Source organism: Emys orbicularis, chromosome 1 (genome assembly GCF_028017835.1).
Source record: "Emys orbicularis isolate rEmyOrb1 chromosome 1, rEmyOrb1.hap1, whole genome shotgun sequence".
Taxonomy (NCBI): Eukaryota; Metazoa; Chordata; order Testudines; family Emydidae; genus Emys; species Emys orbicularis.
The window spans coordinates 369,776,193-369,792,274 of NC_088683.1; the positions used below are offsets into that span (position 1 = coordinate 369,776,193).

Consider the following 16,082-nt stretch of genomic DNA (forward strand, 5'->3'; position numbering starts at 1 on the left):
AATCAGTACAGAATTAAAGGATGGCAGCATCATTAATACCAAGCAACATGGTTTTATAGAAAAATAAGTCTTTTTAAACAAACATCATATTGTTGTCTGATGAGATCACGAGTTTGTCTGACAAAGGTAACTGTGCTGATGTAATATTCTTATCCTTTAAAGCATTGGAGTTAGTTCTGCGTGGCGATCTGATTTTAAAAAGCACTTTAAAAGTCGACGTAGCCCATATCAAATGGATTAAAAGCTGGTTAACTGATACTTTGCAAAAAGTAATTGTAAATGGGATTGTTCCTAGTGAAGTGATCTGTTCTTGGTCCACTGCTCATTGCTGGTAAAATTTGCAGCTTATGCAAAAATTGGTGGAAGGGGAAACAGTGATGGGGACAACTCAGTGATGCAGACTGACTGGGTCACAGATTCAGAGATTGAATTGGCAGACGGGACCACTGTGGTCATCTCTCTGACCACCTGCATAACGCAAGCTACGGGACTTCCCTTCATCCATTTCTGTTTGAACTAGAGCAGATGATTTGGAAAAACATCCAATTTTGATGTAAAAGTTTTCAGTGATGGAAAATCCGCCATGACCATGGGTGAATTTGTTCCAATGGTTAATTGCCTTCAATTAAAAATTTGCATCTTATTGGTAGCATGGATTCACTTGAACATGTGTTTTAATACAAATGTGAAGTCCTACATCTGGGAACAAAGACTGGAGGTTACATAAGAAGGTAGACTGTGTCCTGGGAACGAGTGACGTGAGCTCCCAGCCTGATGCTTTAGCAAAAAAAAAAAAAAAAAAAAAGACAATCCTCAGATGCACAAGAAGGGGAATATAAATTAGGAGTAGGGACATGGTATGGCCTCTGTATAGGTCCATTACTGTGAGCCCATAAGTGGAATACTGTCCCCAGTTCTGTTCTCCACACTTCAGAGCATGTTGATAAATTTGAAAGGGTTCAGATCATAACCTATGTCGGAGAAAAACACAGTTCTCACTCTTTTGGTTGGGTACAGCAAAGTCAGATACTTTATTTTCTCAAGCAATTTCGTAGAGGGAGAGAGTGCACTAGGACACAGGGTCTCCCCCTCCTAGGCAGGTCTCTCTACAGGTAAACAATTACAAAATCTTTAAGCAGAAGTTTCACAACAGTCCTGGCATCTGCTTTCCTGCCGGGAAAAGCTTCAACCCAATTTGAAAATACATCAACTAGAACTAACACATATTCATAACCACAACATTTAGACATTTGAATAAAATCAATCTGAATATTTACAAAAGGTCCCCAAGGGGGAGGGTGGGCTGCCTGTTTAACCTTAACAGTTTTACCAATAAAAAGCAACAGAGGGTCCTGTGGCACCTTTGAGACTAACAGAAGTATTGGAGCGTAAGCTTTCGTGGGTGAATGCCCACTTCATCAGACGAAAGTGATCTTTCGTCTGATCTTTCGTCTGATGAAGTGGGCATTCACCCACGAAAGCTTACGCTCCAATACTTCTGTTAGTCTCAAAGGTGCCACAGGACCCTCTGTTGCTTTTTACAGATTCAGACTAACACGGCTACCCCTCTGATACTTAACAGTTTTACCAATGTTATGATGTTGACAAATCACACATTGTTGACAATAGCTAATGAGGATGGCCACCTACACCTCCTTTCAGCAAAGAGCGTCGGCTAGTCTCTGAGAGACGGCACCACTCACTCTCGTTGCATCCAGTGAGATGATCAGACTGTCAGTGGCTCACACAGAGAGGGAAAGGGGAGGGAAGATGGGTTCACACACTCCTAGACCCAGGTAGCTTCCTCGCCGGACGATGCCAGGCCGAGTCAGCCTACCGTGGGTCGGATCTTCTACAGATCCTCTAGTTACCGGGCTTGCATTAGAATAGTTCTGGTCACGAGCCAAACGACTTCGCAGAATACTCTGGGTGTCTTCCGGTAACTCTCATTCACACTGGTGTACACACACACACACACACCAAGGCCTCTATTTAAATACCACGATGCATCTGTACCTTATGTCCGGACTCAATACACTATGAGGCGGTAACAACCCCTCTTGAGGCGGTAACAACACCTCAGCACCGGTGCATACCTAATGCATTTCCCTTATGCATTAACCTTATTGGGAGCGGCCAAATTATAGTCCCCAGTACCGCATACAACTACCTTTATTGGGGGCGGCAAAACAGTTCCCCAGCACCGCTCTTCATCTGATCTTGCTGCACAGTCAATAAGTTCAGATGGCGGAAGCCCAACAGGAACAGACGGCCCCACGGATAGTCCTCCTCTGACACCCCAATAGAGATTTCAAAAGGTCTCCTACCTCTATTGTGGCGCCATGGGGTTCGAAGGGGAACGATCCGTAGCAGCTGCCGGTGTCTCTGCGGGCATTGCCATCCCGGACGAGCCCCCAAATTGTCGGAGAAAAACACAGTTCTCACTCTTTTGGTTGGGTACAGCAAAGTCAGATACATTATTTTCTCAAGCAATTGCGAAGAGGGAGAGAGTGCACAAGGACACAGGGTCTCCCCCTCCTAGGCAGGTCTCTCTACAGGTAAACAATTACAGCAAGCATTTATGCCTTTTGTTACAGACAATAATAAGCAACAGCTGCATTTTGTTTATGCATAGGTCAGCCTGATATCTTATTTTTCTCACTTATTTAGACTCTAGTCTACATTCCATATTATCTACACATTATCTACACAAGGTCGCAACAACTTCTCACACAGTTCTTTCCCACTCGCCTCACACAATCCTTGCTTCTACAAATCTCGCGTTATTAGGGTTAGAACAATAGAATCATAGAATATCAGGGTTGGAAGAGACCTCAGGAGGTCATCTAGTCCAACCCCCTGCTCAGTTAGCCTGACTCTTGCTAACAAAGACTGTTTGCATTTGAAATTCCCTTCCAATTCCTGTCAGGCCTTGCTCTGCTTCCACACCTAGCATGCCCAGAAAATGTGCAATCGTCCAACTAGCTCTGTAGAAAAGCCAGTGATCTCACCAACTACCATCCCAGTGTCTGACCTCCCCTTCCTAAGCCATCTAATGGACAAATACTGCCTCACACCAGGCCCTGTCCTGAGCCATGACTGGGAGAGATCCTGGATTCTGCAGCTTTCAGGCAGCACTGGAGACAGTTTTTTAAATTAGCTTCTCAATTAAAGCTATTTTAGGCCAGGGCTAAAGTAGAAACTTCTGCTGGGATAGCAATGTTGGCTGGGTGTGTGTGTGATTTTTTGCAACATTTGTAACTAGGCAAAAGCCCTGGTGTAGACACAGTTATGCAGGCATAAAAGTGCTTTTGCTGGTATAGCTTATTTCACTTACTTCCGGTAAGCTGCGTCTACACAAGGAGGGTTTGCCAGAAGAGCTATACCGTCTCTGATGGAGTCTTAAAACTTGGGTGAAGGGTGGGACCTAAACTCTTGTTTTGTAACTGACCAGACACTGAGTTGGTAGCAGGGTCATTTACCCTCCAACAGGAGCTACATGCTCCCCACATTCCCCCAGTCCCAGGGCGGGGGGGAGGGGGGGGGAGGTGGCTGGTCTAACCCCTGAACCCTGGAGCCGGTCCCAACTCAGAGACCCCTGGAGGCCCTATCGGAGATTCCCCAGCCCCAGCACAAGCCCTGCCTAACCCCACTCACTGGGGACTTACTGAGCCCAGCCTCTGGTGTGTCCAGAGACCCACAGACGATGAAGATCTCAAGGTCACGCAGGAGCCTTCCAGCCCACACCCGCAGGAAGAGATGGCCAGACCCAGTGGGAGTGAGTGTCATTGTGACCTGGCCTATGGGGTCACAGTGCCACTCAAATTCACAGCAACTATCAAAGGTTGTGGTTTCTGAAACCAACTGGCAGCCAGCGATTTTCTTGCGGACGGATCTATGAATGACTCCAGGAATGTACAGCACTTGAACGGGCTCCTAGAGTTCTTGAGCCTTGGCAAACCCTGCGTGGCTTTTAATTTGTTTAATAATAATAAGCTTTCCCCATTGTCTCTGGTGTATGGCCCTCCCCAGCCCCCTCGGGCCATACACCAGAGACAATGTATGTCAGTCTCACGCTCTCTGCTGAGCTGCGGCTGCTCAGGTGAGGAAGAAAACCTGCTAGGATTCCCCAGCCATGGCTATAAAGCTCCCTGCCCAGTGCTCCTCCAGCACTTCACAGAGACTCTCTGGACACCTCCCGCTGGCCCGGGCAGCCCCTCTCCGCTGAGCAGGAGCTGGGTGAGTGCAGGGCTTTGGAGCCCGGAAATGGCCCTCATCAGCAGCACCTGCCCCACATAACAGCCCAGAGGAAGCACAGAGCTGAGACGGGTGAGGGGGGATCCTGCAGGTTGTGCCAGGCCAAAGAAGCTCAGATAGGGGCAGGCTCAGGGTCTGGGGAGAGAGCACTGAGAGCCACATGTCTGGAAGCTTGGTCTGCTGAAAAGATGCTTAGCCTGGGGGAAACTCTAAATTGTATCCCAGAAGGGGCTGGGTTATTCAATGGGACTTGGCTGGGAAACATGGAGCTGTTGCCCTGGATTTAAGGGTTGAATATATTCCAAAATGTGTTCGAGCTAATTGCAACCAGATTACATGAACTCAGCCACAATGAATGAGTAAAAAATAATACCACAAAGTTATGGGTTAATTTGGAGCCAGGCTTGCAGAAGCAAGGTCATAAGTACTGGCAGTTTTGCTAATTAGTATATAAAAAAGTCAATAACTAAAAATAAAAAAAAATATGTAAATAAACAACCGCATGTCTAAGCGCCTCTACTAATAAAAGTTTATTAAAAGTTTTAAAAAGTAATAACTTAATAGGGGTCATTATGACCAATGTGTTTAATAGAAGATAGTTATAAAAAGTTTAAATAATAAAGTGTACTGGAGAGCAGTCCTCGGAAGCTATCCTGGAAGAAACATTTTTCTGACATCTTTACTCCCTGGCAGGAAGGCGTTTGGCCAGCGCTGATCTGTCGTTGATTACTCAATACAGTCTCAGAATATAGGTAAACATCTGGGATGTTCGATATCTATTGCTTATGTCTGTGTGTGCTTAAATCTAATAAACTGCAGTGTTAGACAAGAGCACGCTGGCTTGAATTACTCCTTGATCAAACAAAAATAACAGGAGTACTTGTGGCACCTTAGAGACTAACAAATTTATTAGAGCATAAGCTTTCGTGGGCTACAACCCACTTCTTCGGATGCATCCGAAGAAGTGGGTTGTAGCCCACGAAAGCTTATGCTCTAATAAATTTGTTAGTCTCTAAGGTGCCACAAGTACTCCTGTTATTTTTGCGGATACAGACTAACACGGCTGCTACTCTGATCCTTGATCAAACAGAATCACAGAGTTCCTGTTGATTTATTCCTTACACCGTCTGAAGTGAAATAGTTAAGTTGCCCCAATTGGGGGTTATGAGAACCCCAGGTAACAGAGTGAGCCTAGCCAGGAATGGTGTAAGGACAGGAACACATAATGCAAGTGGTTTGTTTGTGTTATTTACACTAGGTGAGGGGGGCAGTGGAACAGGGTAGCAACCTGTAATTCTCCACGCCATGGTCTGTGATTTGATTGGGGTCACACTCCGTTGTTGATTTACAGGCTGGGTCCAAAAAGTCTGATTAAGTAAAAAAGATTTGTGAGAGGGACAGGAAACACCTGAAAAAAGGAAACTAGAAATGGCTTTGAATAACAGCTTGGCAAATTTTATACAGAAACGTGGGAACAGCCTTTGGAAAGCTGGAGCCTTTAGTTCCCCTTGAGCATTGTTGCAGCTCTGTAAAGAATGGGAATCCTGGGCTGGGACAGGAAAATGGAGGGATCCTAATGTTAAGGCCAAAAAAAAAAAAAAAAAAAAAAAAAAAGCTGCATTACAGTGGTTATGAATGGCAGCAACAACATTAAACCAGGAGTTAGAACATTTAAGGGTTAAAATAAAAATGTAAAAAAATAAAATTAAATATATATATATATAAGTAATTTCATGGCAAAATCGGAAACCCTCTGAGCCACAGACCTCATGCAGGCAGCACAGCTGGTAGCTATGCAGAAGCAAGTGTGTACGGGGGGGGGAACAGGCTGGAGCTGGAAGTGTCTGTGTTAAGACACCAGAAAACTGAGAGTGAGTCGGCTGTCAGAGCCTCAACACAGGAATCCCATAGTAGAACTCAGGCTGACCATGGGAATGTAAGAGTCAAATTTGTGCTCTTAGAACTATGTTGGGAGAACAGAAGGGAAGAGTGGCTGTGATTTGAAGTAGTTGTAACCTTGGAAAGGGGGGGGGGGCAGGTCAGATGAGGATGTCTGCTCGTATCCTTCTAATTATGATAAAGAGAAAAGTGATCCCCATGATCTTCCTTTTCCTTTGGGCACTTCTAAGCAATCCCTTTATGGTCCCCTTTACTTGAAACCCTGGAAAAGTTGTGGAAGCACCAGCCCGTGGCTCCAATAGTGACCACCTCAGTATGGAAACGGGGTGGTCAGAAGGGGGAAAGAACAGAAGATCAGAAGGGCATTTGGAGCACAATAAAAAAAATTAAGAACCCACTCCCAAGAAAGGGGGGGAGTGGGGGTGGGGAAATTCAGCTGGCTGGTCTAAGTACAAATTAATACATTTCGTTTGTATTATTATGTAACCTCCCGCTATATAAAATAAAAGTTTTGTGTTTCAAATCAAGTGCGTGAATGTTAAAGATTTTTAAAAATTTAGCATTCCCGTGTGCTATGTTTCCTGGCATTGGATCTCCGGGTGTGCTTCTTTAATTGCAGAAATCCAATATCTGTTGTATTTGAGGCGAGGGAAGACTTCCCATAAATAACAGCAAAATGGAAAGTGAACAATACCCTTGACATCATTACTGGTTCCAATATCCTGGGAAAACAAATTACTCTTTTAGACCCCATGGACGGATATTCTCCCACTACGGTAAAGCTGAAAGGTTTGGTCTTAGACAAAGTAAACATCAGTGTGGGAATGAACAAGAACTGGCAATGCATTATAGTTTGGATTGCAATGGATTTGTACTGGCGATTACAGAATCCCTCCCACTTCGGTGGCAACATCACCATTCTTATGTAATCAAATGGACTTGTTGGAAAAGCATATTTCTTAATACAAAAAATTAAAGACTACCCATGTAGTTGTTTTCACTGGGTGGAATCTGTCAGGCTGCTAATTAATTGTAGGAAACCCAATTGAACTCACTTGTGGAATGATATCCCTAAGCGAACAACCCCGGGGGGAAAGATAAACCATTGTTGGCTGTATTATTCCCCCTCGTTTCCTAAGGTGCTAAAATAAAAATAAAAAAAGCAAAATTGCAAATAGTGACAACCCCCAAAAAAAAAAGGAAAATTATTTTGTTTTGCACTTAAAAAGACCCGGGTTTTCAGAAATTAAAAAACAATTGGTAATTAATCCATTCCACAGTGCAAAAAAAGTAACTGTGAATATTACCTTAGAAAATATTTTAGCAATAAAATCCGAATGCAAAGAGTTTGTTCAACCATTGTATAAGAGCTGAAAAAATTAAATAAATCTTCATAATATTCCCAGACCCCATATGAATAAAAAAAGGGACATTTTAGGAACAATTGGTGCTGGGGTAGAAGTTCTTAACAGCATAAATAAAAAGGTGGTTGCAAATAAAATAAATACAATGGGTCAACACCTAAAGGATTTAGCAGTGCCCCTGAAGGCATCCTTAGATCAGCTGAGTTCCATATGAAATTGGGTGGCACAGGTTTTAGGAATATAGAAACAATTCCAATAAAAAAGGATCACCTCCGCCTCTTGCAGGCTACTGGTGTCCTCCAGAGCAATGTTTCCTTGGCCCTGGCATGCTTGGAAATGCAAACGTGAATTATTAATATGGTAAACATATAGTTTGGATGTCATAAATGAAATACTCCCATTAAAAATTAAAAGTATTATTTAAAAATATTCCACCCTTTTTTTAAAAAAAGAAAAGCAATCCTGGTAAAAACTAATAAATTTTAGTTATAATCAGAATTTTTAAAAAATCACTGCATTTGTTTCATTAATGTCTAAGGCAAATATAAAATAGGCTTTTTCTATTACAGCCCTAGGCTTTAATATTAATCAAACAGTAATAGAACCCATAGATCATAAAATATGGGACATAAAAAAGGCCCCAAAATAAAAAACAGTGAAATTAAAGTCTCCTTAAAAAATCGGGGATTAAATATAAATGTATTAAAAATGCTTCGCAACCACAAAATATATGTTTAAAAGTACTAAAAAATGTCATTTTTCTATTAATACATTTGCAAATAAATCTGTAGTTGTTTATGTGGGTAAGAATTGTGTATGCGGTAAAAGTTAATGTCCTGTGCTCATCATTCATTATGTGCACAATAGAACCCACAATCCCCCCCAAAATAAAAGTTTTTCTCAAATTGTAGCGATTAAAAATTTAATTTTGAATGTTAAGTATCTGAATTAAAATACAGCCAATTAAAAGTAAAATACACCTTATGCTCCAATGTAATACCTGAACCTATTAAAATAAATGTAATTGCTATAAAAATGTTATTTGAGCATTCCCATTTAAAAAAAAATATTTGCAAGTTTTAAGCAGGAGGTGGTTACTGTCATGGTTACTGTCCACCATGTTTCTAATAAAATTAACCAGTAATTAAAAGGGTTAGCAGAGATTCGGAACACAATTGGTGGGAGACATTGTTGGGATGGTCTCCCATGGCATCGGAAATTTTCAATTTGGCTTTACATCCAACTGTGGTGATTCTAATGCTTCAAGTGCCATTGGTTGTTGTGTTCTCAGCACTGACATGCTGGATAAGGAGGAAGATTGATAGGTTGCAAAGCCAGAGATTTTACAAACCATGGGCACGTCCCGAAAATAAGTACCTGATGTCTGGTCTTTAACGAGGCAAAGTCAGGAGTGAAACCGAAAATTGCCAGCGAGAAAATTCTTGCTCAGTCTTTGTTGAGAGCCGTGAGCCTAATGATGGGTTTCCAAAAGTAACTCACTGAACTTGTTATATATATGTGTGTAACTGCCTCAATATTTAAAATATTTGGCCTTTGAAAAGGAGAATGTTGCCCTGGATTTAAGGGGTGTATATATCCCAGATTGTGATCAAGCTAATTGCAAACATATTATGAGCACTCCACCTTAGAGGTCTGGGGCAAAATCAGTACTTGGTCCTGCTAGTGAAGGCAGAGGGCTGGACTCGATGACCTTTCAAGATCCCTTCCAGTTCTATGAGATAGGATATCTCCATTAATTTATAATTTAATTTATTTATAATAAAATAAAACACCACATAGTTAATGGTCAATTTGAAGACAGGCTTTCAAAAGCAAGGTCATAACTATTGGCAGTTTTGCTAATCAGTATAAAAAAAAGTAAATAAATAAAAATTAAAAAATGTAAATAAACAGCCTTAAGTCTATACGCCTCTAATAAGAAAAGTTTATTAAAACATTAAAAAGTAATAAATTAATAGGGGTCATTATGACCAATGTGTTTAGCAGAAGTTAGTTATAAAAAGTTTAAATAATAATATGTACTTGGGAGCAGTCCTCAGAAGCTATCCTGGGAGAGATGTTTTCCTGACATCTTTACTCCCCGGCAGGGAGGTGTCTGGCCAGCACTGACCTGTCGTTGATTACTGAATACTGTCTCAGAATGTAGGTAAATATCTGGGATGTTCTAAGCCTGTTGCTTATGTCTGTGTGTGCTTACATCTAATCAACTGCAGTGCTAGACAAGAGCATGCTGACTTGCATTACCCCTTGATCAAAAAGAATTGCTCAATTGTTGCTGATTTATTCCTTACATGGCCTGAAGTAAAATAGTTAAGTTGCCTCTTTTAGGGTTTCTGACAACCCCGAGTAACAAAGCTCCTATATTTTTCTCAGCTCTCCTCTTTGCGGCAGAGACCCCTGTATATTCTGGGCAGGGTTGTTGGTGGTATGTGACCATGCTGTTCCTCGTGAGGGTCTCATTGTGCCCTAGGGTGACCAGATGTCCCGATTTTATCGGGACTGTCCCGATATCTGCTTGTTTGTCCCGCGTCCCGACTGATGTTCGGCCGGGACACTGGACAAACAATTTTGCCCTCTGCTCCGGCGCCTGCGCCCCCCCCCCGCCCCGACTCCGCCCCCTCCTTCCCCCATTGGATCCCTCCCCAAACCCCTGCCCTGAGCCCGCCTCTTCCCCAAGCACTCTCTGGGCACGCTGCAGCCAGCCCGGTCTGCTACCCTGGACACAGCTGGCTCAGCGTGTGGGGCGGGTGACTGAGGAGGGACTGGAAGCCGGAGCTTGGCTGCTGGCGCGCAGAGCCTCTTCCTCAGCGGGTGGGGGAGCCGGTCCCTGCCCGTCCCGCCGCAGGGATGATGCGCACTGGGCTGGGTAGTGAGCGGCGGCGGGAGGGGCCCGACCTGGGCTGGGGCAAGCGAGACGCGTTTGCAGCCGCCGCACCAGGGGTTCCTGAGGCGAGGCAGGAGCGCAGCCCCTCTGCGGCTGCGTGTCTTCCCGGGACCTCGCCTGCCTCTCGAGCCGCCCTGGGGCCCCTCCGCCGGCAGCCGAGCCCAGCCCAGGCCCGCAAACGCCGCGTCGTAGCGCCGCTCTCCGCGCCCAGCGCTGCCCGGCCCCCTCCAGCCTGGCCCTGCACGCCAGCAGCCGGAGCAGCCCCCAGCCCGGGAAGGGGTTTCTCAAACCTGCCCCCGCGGGCCGCCCAGCCCGAGACACCTTCCACGCTGGGCTGCGCCGCCCTCCGGCTCTGCGGGCTCAGCCAACGCTGGAAGTTGGCCCGGGGCGCTGCTTCCTGGGTGTGTTGGACTCGAATCTGGCCTGGGGTCAAGTCCCGGACAGTCCAGTGGCCCTGGGGAGCCGGAAAGGAGGACTGGCTTTCCTCACGGGGTGCACAGGGGTCGGGGGTTGGGGAGCTTTGGTCTGGGGACACCAGAGCTGCTAGCTGAGAAAGGGGCTGGTCTAGTGACTAGTGGAGCTGTGCAGGGCTCTGTGTGTGTGCGTGGGGCGGGGTGACCGGTGTCTGTGCAGGGGTGTGTGTGTGTGTTTGGGGGGGGCAAGCCGGGCGGGCACGGGCCCACGGTGGCCGAGCTGCGGCAGAGTGTCTCCGAGATGGAGCGGAGGCAAGCTGGTGCGGGGGCAGGGCGTGGAACTCCGGCGGCTTTTTTTTTTTTTTTTGCGCCCCCCTCCTCCCTCCCATGTCCCGATATTTCACCTGGGTGATCTGGTCACCCTATTGTGCCCTCACAAAGCTTCTCCCGCCTAGGTCCCATTGGATCCAACGCAACCGCTTGCACCTGGCTGAAGGTAGAATTTGGCTGGGAGGTTATTGTTAGTGTATCGTTCAATCCAGCTGCATTGGATTGAAATTGTGATGACGATGTCTTCAGGCAGCTTCTGCCCTCGGACACAGCGGTCCCTTGAAACGTGCGATTAGTTTAATGCATCAACAACGGCCTCTATGCTTCACTTTCTATCTGCTGGGAATCTGCTCTCCCGCAAGGTGTGTGAATGGTCCATATCTTGTGTGTGAGACAGCAGGGGTCTCTCTGAGTGTCATCTGCCATTACTTATTTGTAGTACAGCATTGCTCAGAGCTCATAATTAGAAGCTCTCTGGCGAATTCTGTCTCTGCCCAACCTTCAAAGGACAAAAGAGGTCTCATCATAAATAGTTTCCACCCAAACTTTGAAATGCGCAGATCTAGATTCAGTATGTACAAATTACCCCTCACTTGGGATGGGGTGAGCCCTCTGCCTTAGCCAGCGCAGGCAGTGACAGTGGCTGTTTCTCTGATGGTGGGTTGAGATACCTGCCAGGTAAAAGACAGATCCCAAGAGCAATACCCACTCCCAGGAGTGTCCTACAGCAGATTGTAATACTTTTTAGAGAGCAGATCGCTCTCATTCACTTCCAGGTTCGGGGGCAGTTATTTATCTATAGGCATGTCCATAGTGCTCATTGGAACCAAGCTCAGACATTTGTGTATCCTGCTTCACACACACCGCCCCGCGTGAGGTTGGGGGTATCCTGATCCCCATCTTACTGACAGGGGAACTGAGGGTGCCAAAGGAATCTGAAGAGCACCTAGCTCTCCTGAGACCCAACCTGGTGCCCTAGCCACAAGTCCCTGGTCTGGGTGTTTGCTTTGGGTAGCAGACATGCCATGGGATGTTTGGCTGGTTGATTGGATTATCAGGCATGGAAATGGGTCTATCAATTTTCATTTTTCTAATTTCCGGCAGGCCAGAATGGACTGCCATCTTTGCCCTGGGAGTGACCCCGCCCCCGAGCCCTGTGGGTGAGGAGCCCAATGGAATAGGGTTATTCCAAAATGTGACAGGAGGCTGTGATTCCTGGACAAGCTCTCTGCCTCTCCCTCCAGTGAAAAGGCAGCCTCCGGGTTGGGGCATCACTGCTTCTTAATTGACGCCTTATCTACACGAGAAAGTGGAACCTGTTTTTAAACTGATTTAATTAAACTGGTGCAAACTCCTGTGTGGATGCTCCTATTTCAGTTTCAGAAAGGCTAACTGCACTTTAGCTTAGACTTATTCCCAGTCAGCTGAACCTAAACCAAAATAACAAAGGCCAGACACAGGTTTGCACCAGTTGAACAAAAGCAGTTTAAACACACCCTTTATATTATACCGGGGAAATTTTTCATGTAGACATATTCTGAGGCCTCATCTACACACAAGCCAGGTCTCACTACAGACCTATACCGGTCTATCCATGTCACTCAGAGGTGTGAAAAATGCACATCCCTGAGCAATGTAGTTATACTAACCTAACCCCCTGTGTAGACAGCACCATGTCTCCTGCTGACAAAGCTGCCACCTCTTGGGGAGGCGGATTAACTACACAGACAGGAGAAGCTCCCGTCGGCCTAGTGTTACAGCGACTCTGCTGCACGCGGTAGCACTGTACATGAAGAAAAGCCAATGGTCTTGCACCATTTTAACTAAACTGGTTTATTTAAAAAGATGCAAACCCTTGTGTGGGCACTTTTTTATTGGTTTAAATCTCTTCCTCACCTTTTTAAACTAAACTGCAATAATCCACTCTTAGTCTGAAATCAAAATGTCCACAAAGTCTTTTGCACCAATTTAGCTGAATGAGCTTAAATCACACCCTATGTTAAACCAGTGGAACCCCGTGTATACCCGAGCTCCACGGTCGACTTTGCACCCAGTGACCCCAGAAAACACAGGCCAGGAGCTGGTGGACGTTCTCCTAGCGTGCACAAAGCTACTAGTACGCTGCACTTAGATAATGGACAGAATTCTGCTCATGGCTCATTCAATAAAGGCTGAGCTGTAAATGCCTGTGTGGTTAGTACTGAAGGTGTGAGTAAAGTTACCAAAAGGTTCATTAGAGGAAGGCGGGCGACATCTGGATTTGTAATTCCCAGCTTGGGGAGATGTTCCCACGCTAGCTCTGACCCAGCTCGCTCACTACAAATAGAAGTGCAGCTGCCGCGGTGGGAGCAGTGGAACAGGCCAGCCTCCCAAATACACAGATAGGGGTACCCCTGGGCTTGAATTCTGCCCCCACCACCACCACGGCTACCCTGCTGTGTTTAACATGCTGGCTCTCTCAGAGCTGGGAGAGACGTCTCCAGCTGCTGTATAGACAAACCCGCCTACACTAGATGGAGGAGTGAGAACGTCACTGGGGGAGAAGTAGGCAAGGTGTGCCCTGTGTTCCCATCATGAAATCATTTGGTCCCAATCCTTTGGGCACTTTGTGTGCAAAGCTCCCGCCAATGTCCTGGGCACAGAGAGCTCCCAGGTAGGACCCCTGGTATGAACCTCCTGCGTCCTTCCTCCAAAAGGCTTCCTGCAGGCTCCCACCACAGCTGGCTGCTGCAGCCTGGTGAGCCTTCCTCCAGGCTGTTGAAACTGTTAAAGAGCCATTCAAGTGGTAATGAAGCCATTTAACAGGCATTTGCCAACCCCCAGGTATAGACTGTCAGTTTCTGAATGTACTGACAAAACCAGTTGTGCATCACTGTTGTATTTACTCAGAACATGTTAGTCTACAGGACCTTAGTTTAAAATTTGTTTTAAAATATTTCATTATTGTGTTGCTGAAGATTATAAAATCATAGCTCTAAAAAATCACTTGCCGCTAAAAGCCTCTGTAATGAGGGTGGAATGGCTGCAGTGCAATAGCTGGGAATAGGTTATTTGTTAGTCACACTTTGTGTGACATTAGCACAGGACAGGTGAAGAACTAATGCTCAGAAAACGTCGCCTTGTCGTGTTCCTATCAGACAGTTAATGATTGTTTTAATGGTTAGTTACAGGGGCAGGAAGCAACCGTGCTGTGGAACTGAACACGCCCAACCAGCCCCACCATGGAAGCTTCCAACTGGACCACGCTCCACCCCTCCACCTTCATCCTCCTCGGCATCCCGGGGCTGGAGGCAGTGCACGTCTGGATCTCCATCCCCTTCTGCTCTGTCTACATTCTGTCTCTCCTGGGGAACAGCCTCCTCCTGGCTGTTATCAAGACTGAGACGAGCCTCCACGAGCCCATGTACCTTTTCCTTTGCATGCTGGCGCTCGCCGACCTGGTTGTATCCACCACAACCCTGCCCAAAACCCTCTGCATATTCTGGTTCAGGGACAATGCCATTCACACCAACGCTTGCCTGGCCCAGATTTTTTTGATTCACTCAGTTACTTGCATGGAGTCCGGGTTTATGTTGGCCATGGCTTTTGATCGCTATGTCGCTATCTGTAACCCGCTGCGACACTCGGCCATCCTCACCAATCGGGCTGTAGCCAAGATAGGGCTGGTCATTGTGATGAGGGGGGCCATTTTTCTGGGCCCACACCCATTTCTGCTGAAACGGCTCCCGTACTGCAGAACTCATGTCATATCTCACACCTATTGTGAGTTCATGGCGTTGGTGAAACTGGCCTGTGAGGACACGACGGTCATGAGTGCCTATAGTCTGGCCGTATCGGTTTTCACCGGGGGATTAGATTTTATCCTCATTGTCCTGTCCTACATCCTGATCCTCCGGGCCGTCTTCAGACTCCCCACCAAGGAGGCGCGGCACAAGTCCCTCAGCACCTGCAGTGCCCACGTCATCACCATGCTGGTTTTTTACACCCCAGCTACCTTCACCTACTTCTCCCACCGCTTCGGTCACATGGCTCCCCACATTCACATCCTCATCGCCAACATTTATCTGCTCTTCCCTCCCATGATGAACCCCATCATCTATGGAGTGAGAACCCCGGGGATCCGGCGGAGGGCGCTCCACATTTTGGGCATCAAAATAGACTGAAGGCCCACAGGATGGGTCAGCAGCTGGGGAGCAAGGTCCGTGCAGGCAACATCAGGGCCAGCAAGGCCTGGCATCGAGACGGCTCAGTCACCCCCGGCTATAGAAACCCAACTCAGCCTTGCTGAGCAGCAGGGCTAATAAACACGCTTGTCTGGGTCTGCAGCAAAACACGGCTTTGACTTTGCACTGCTCTAGAGCATTGTTTTCACTGGCCATTTCCACCCCGCCCAGCGAGATCAGAGCCTCGTTGTGCGAGTTGCTGTGTGACATATAGCAAGAGACCATCCCTGCCCCTTGGGCTTCAATCCAAACAGACAAGGCGGAGCAACCATGGGCAAGGCAGGGTTATGGTCACCCCACATCACAGGTTTGGGATGAGGCCGAGGAGCCCGAGGACTTGCCCAACATCACACAGGGAGTTTAAGACAGCCAACAATTGCTTCAGGGCACCGGCCAACCTCTCCTCATTGGGGGTGACGAGAAAAGGTCCGCTGGAGGCAGGTTACCCTCAGCTGTCCCATGCATAGCGTCTTGAACCTGATCTGGTCATTGTCAGACAGAGGAGATTAGACTAAACTGGACCCCATCCTGAGCCTGTGAACCCAGATCTGAGCCCCGGTCCAAGCCTTAAACACAAAGCCAGGCCCCCAATCTACCACATGGCAAACTCATACCCAGATGGCTGCATCTCTCTCTGATGCACCCTCTCACACCCTGCTGGTTGCCTCTCCCCCCTGCCACACACCCTCTC

At 46.7% G+C, this 16,082-nt stretch overlaps 1 protein-coding gene across 1 annotated transcript; it reads left to right on the forward strand.

Moving 5' to 3' along the window:
• The first annotated feature begins 14,389 nt into the window (after positions 1 to 14,389).
• Positions 14,390 to 15,331, forward strand: LOC135873844 (olfactory receptor 52K2-like). The gene has a single exon (XM_065398460.1). The coding sequence runs from the start codon at positions 14,390 to 14,392 to the stop codon at positions 15,329 to 15,331; it is 942 nt and encodes a 313-aa protein (XP_065254532.1).
• Positions 15,332 to 16,082: the final 751 nt, after the last annotated feature.

Bases quoted from the DNA above. Each gene is read 5' to 3' on its own strand.
- LOC135873844 (XM_065398460.1), top strand. From the start codon at position 14,390: ATGGAAGCTTCCAACTGGACCACGCTCCACCCCTCCACCTTCATCCTC.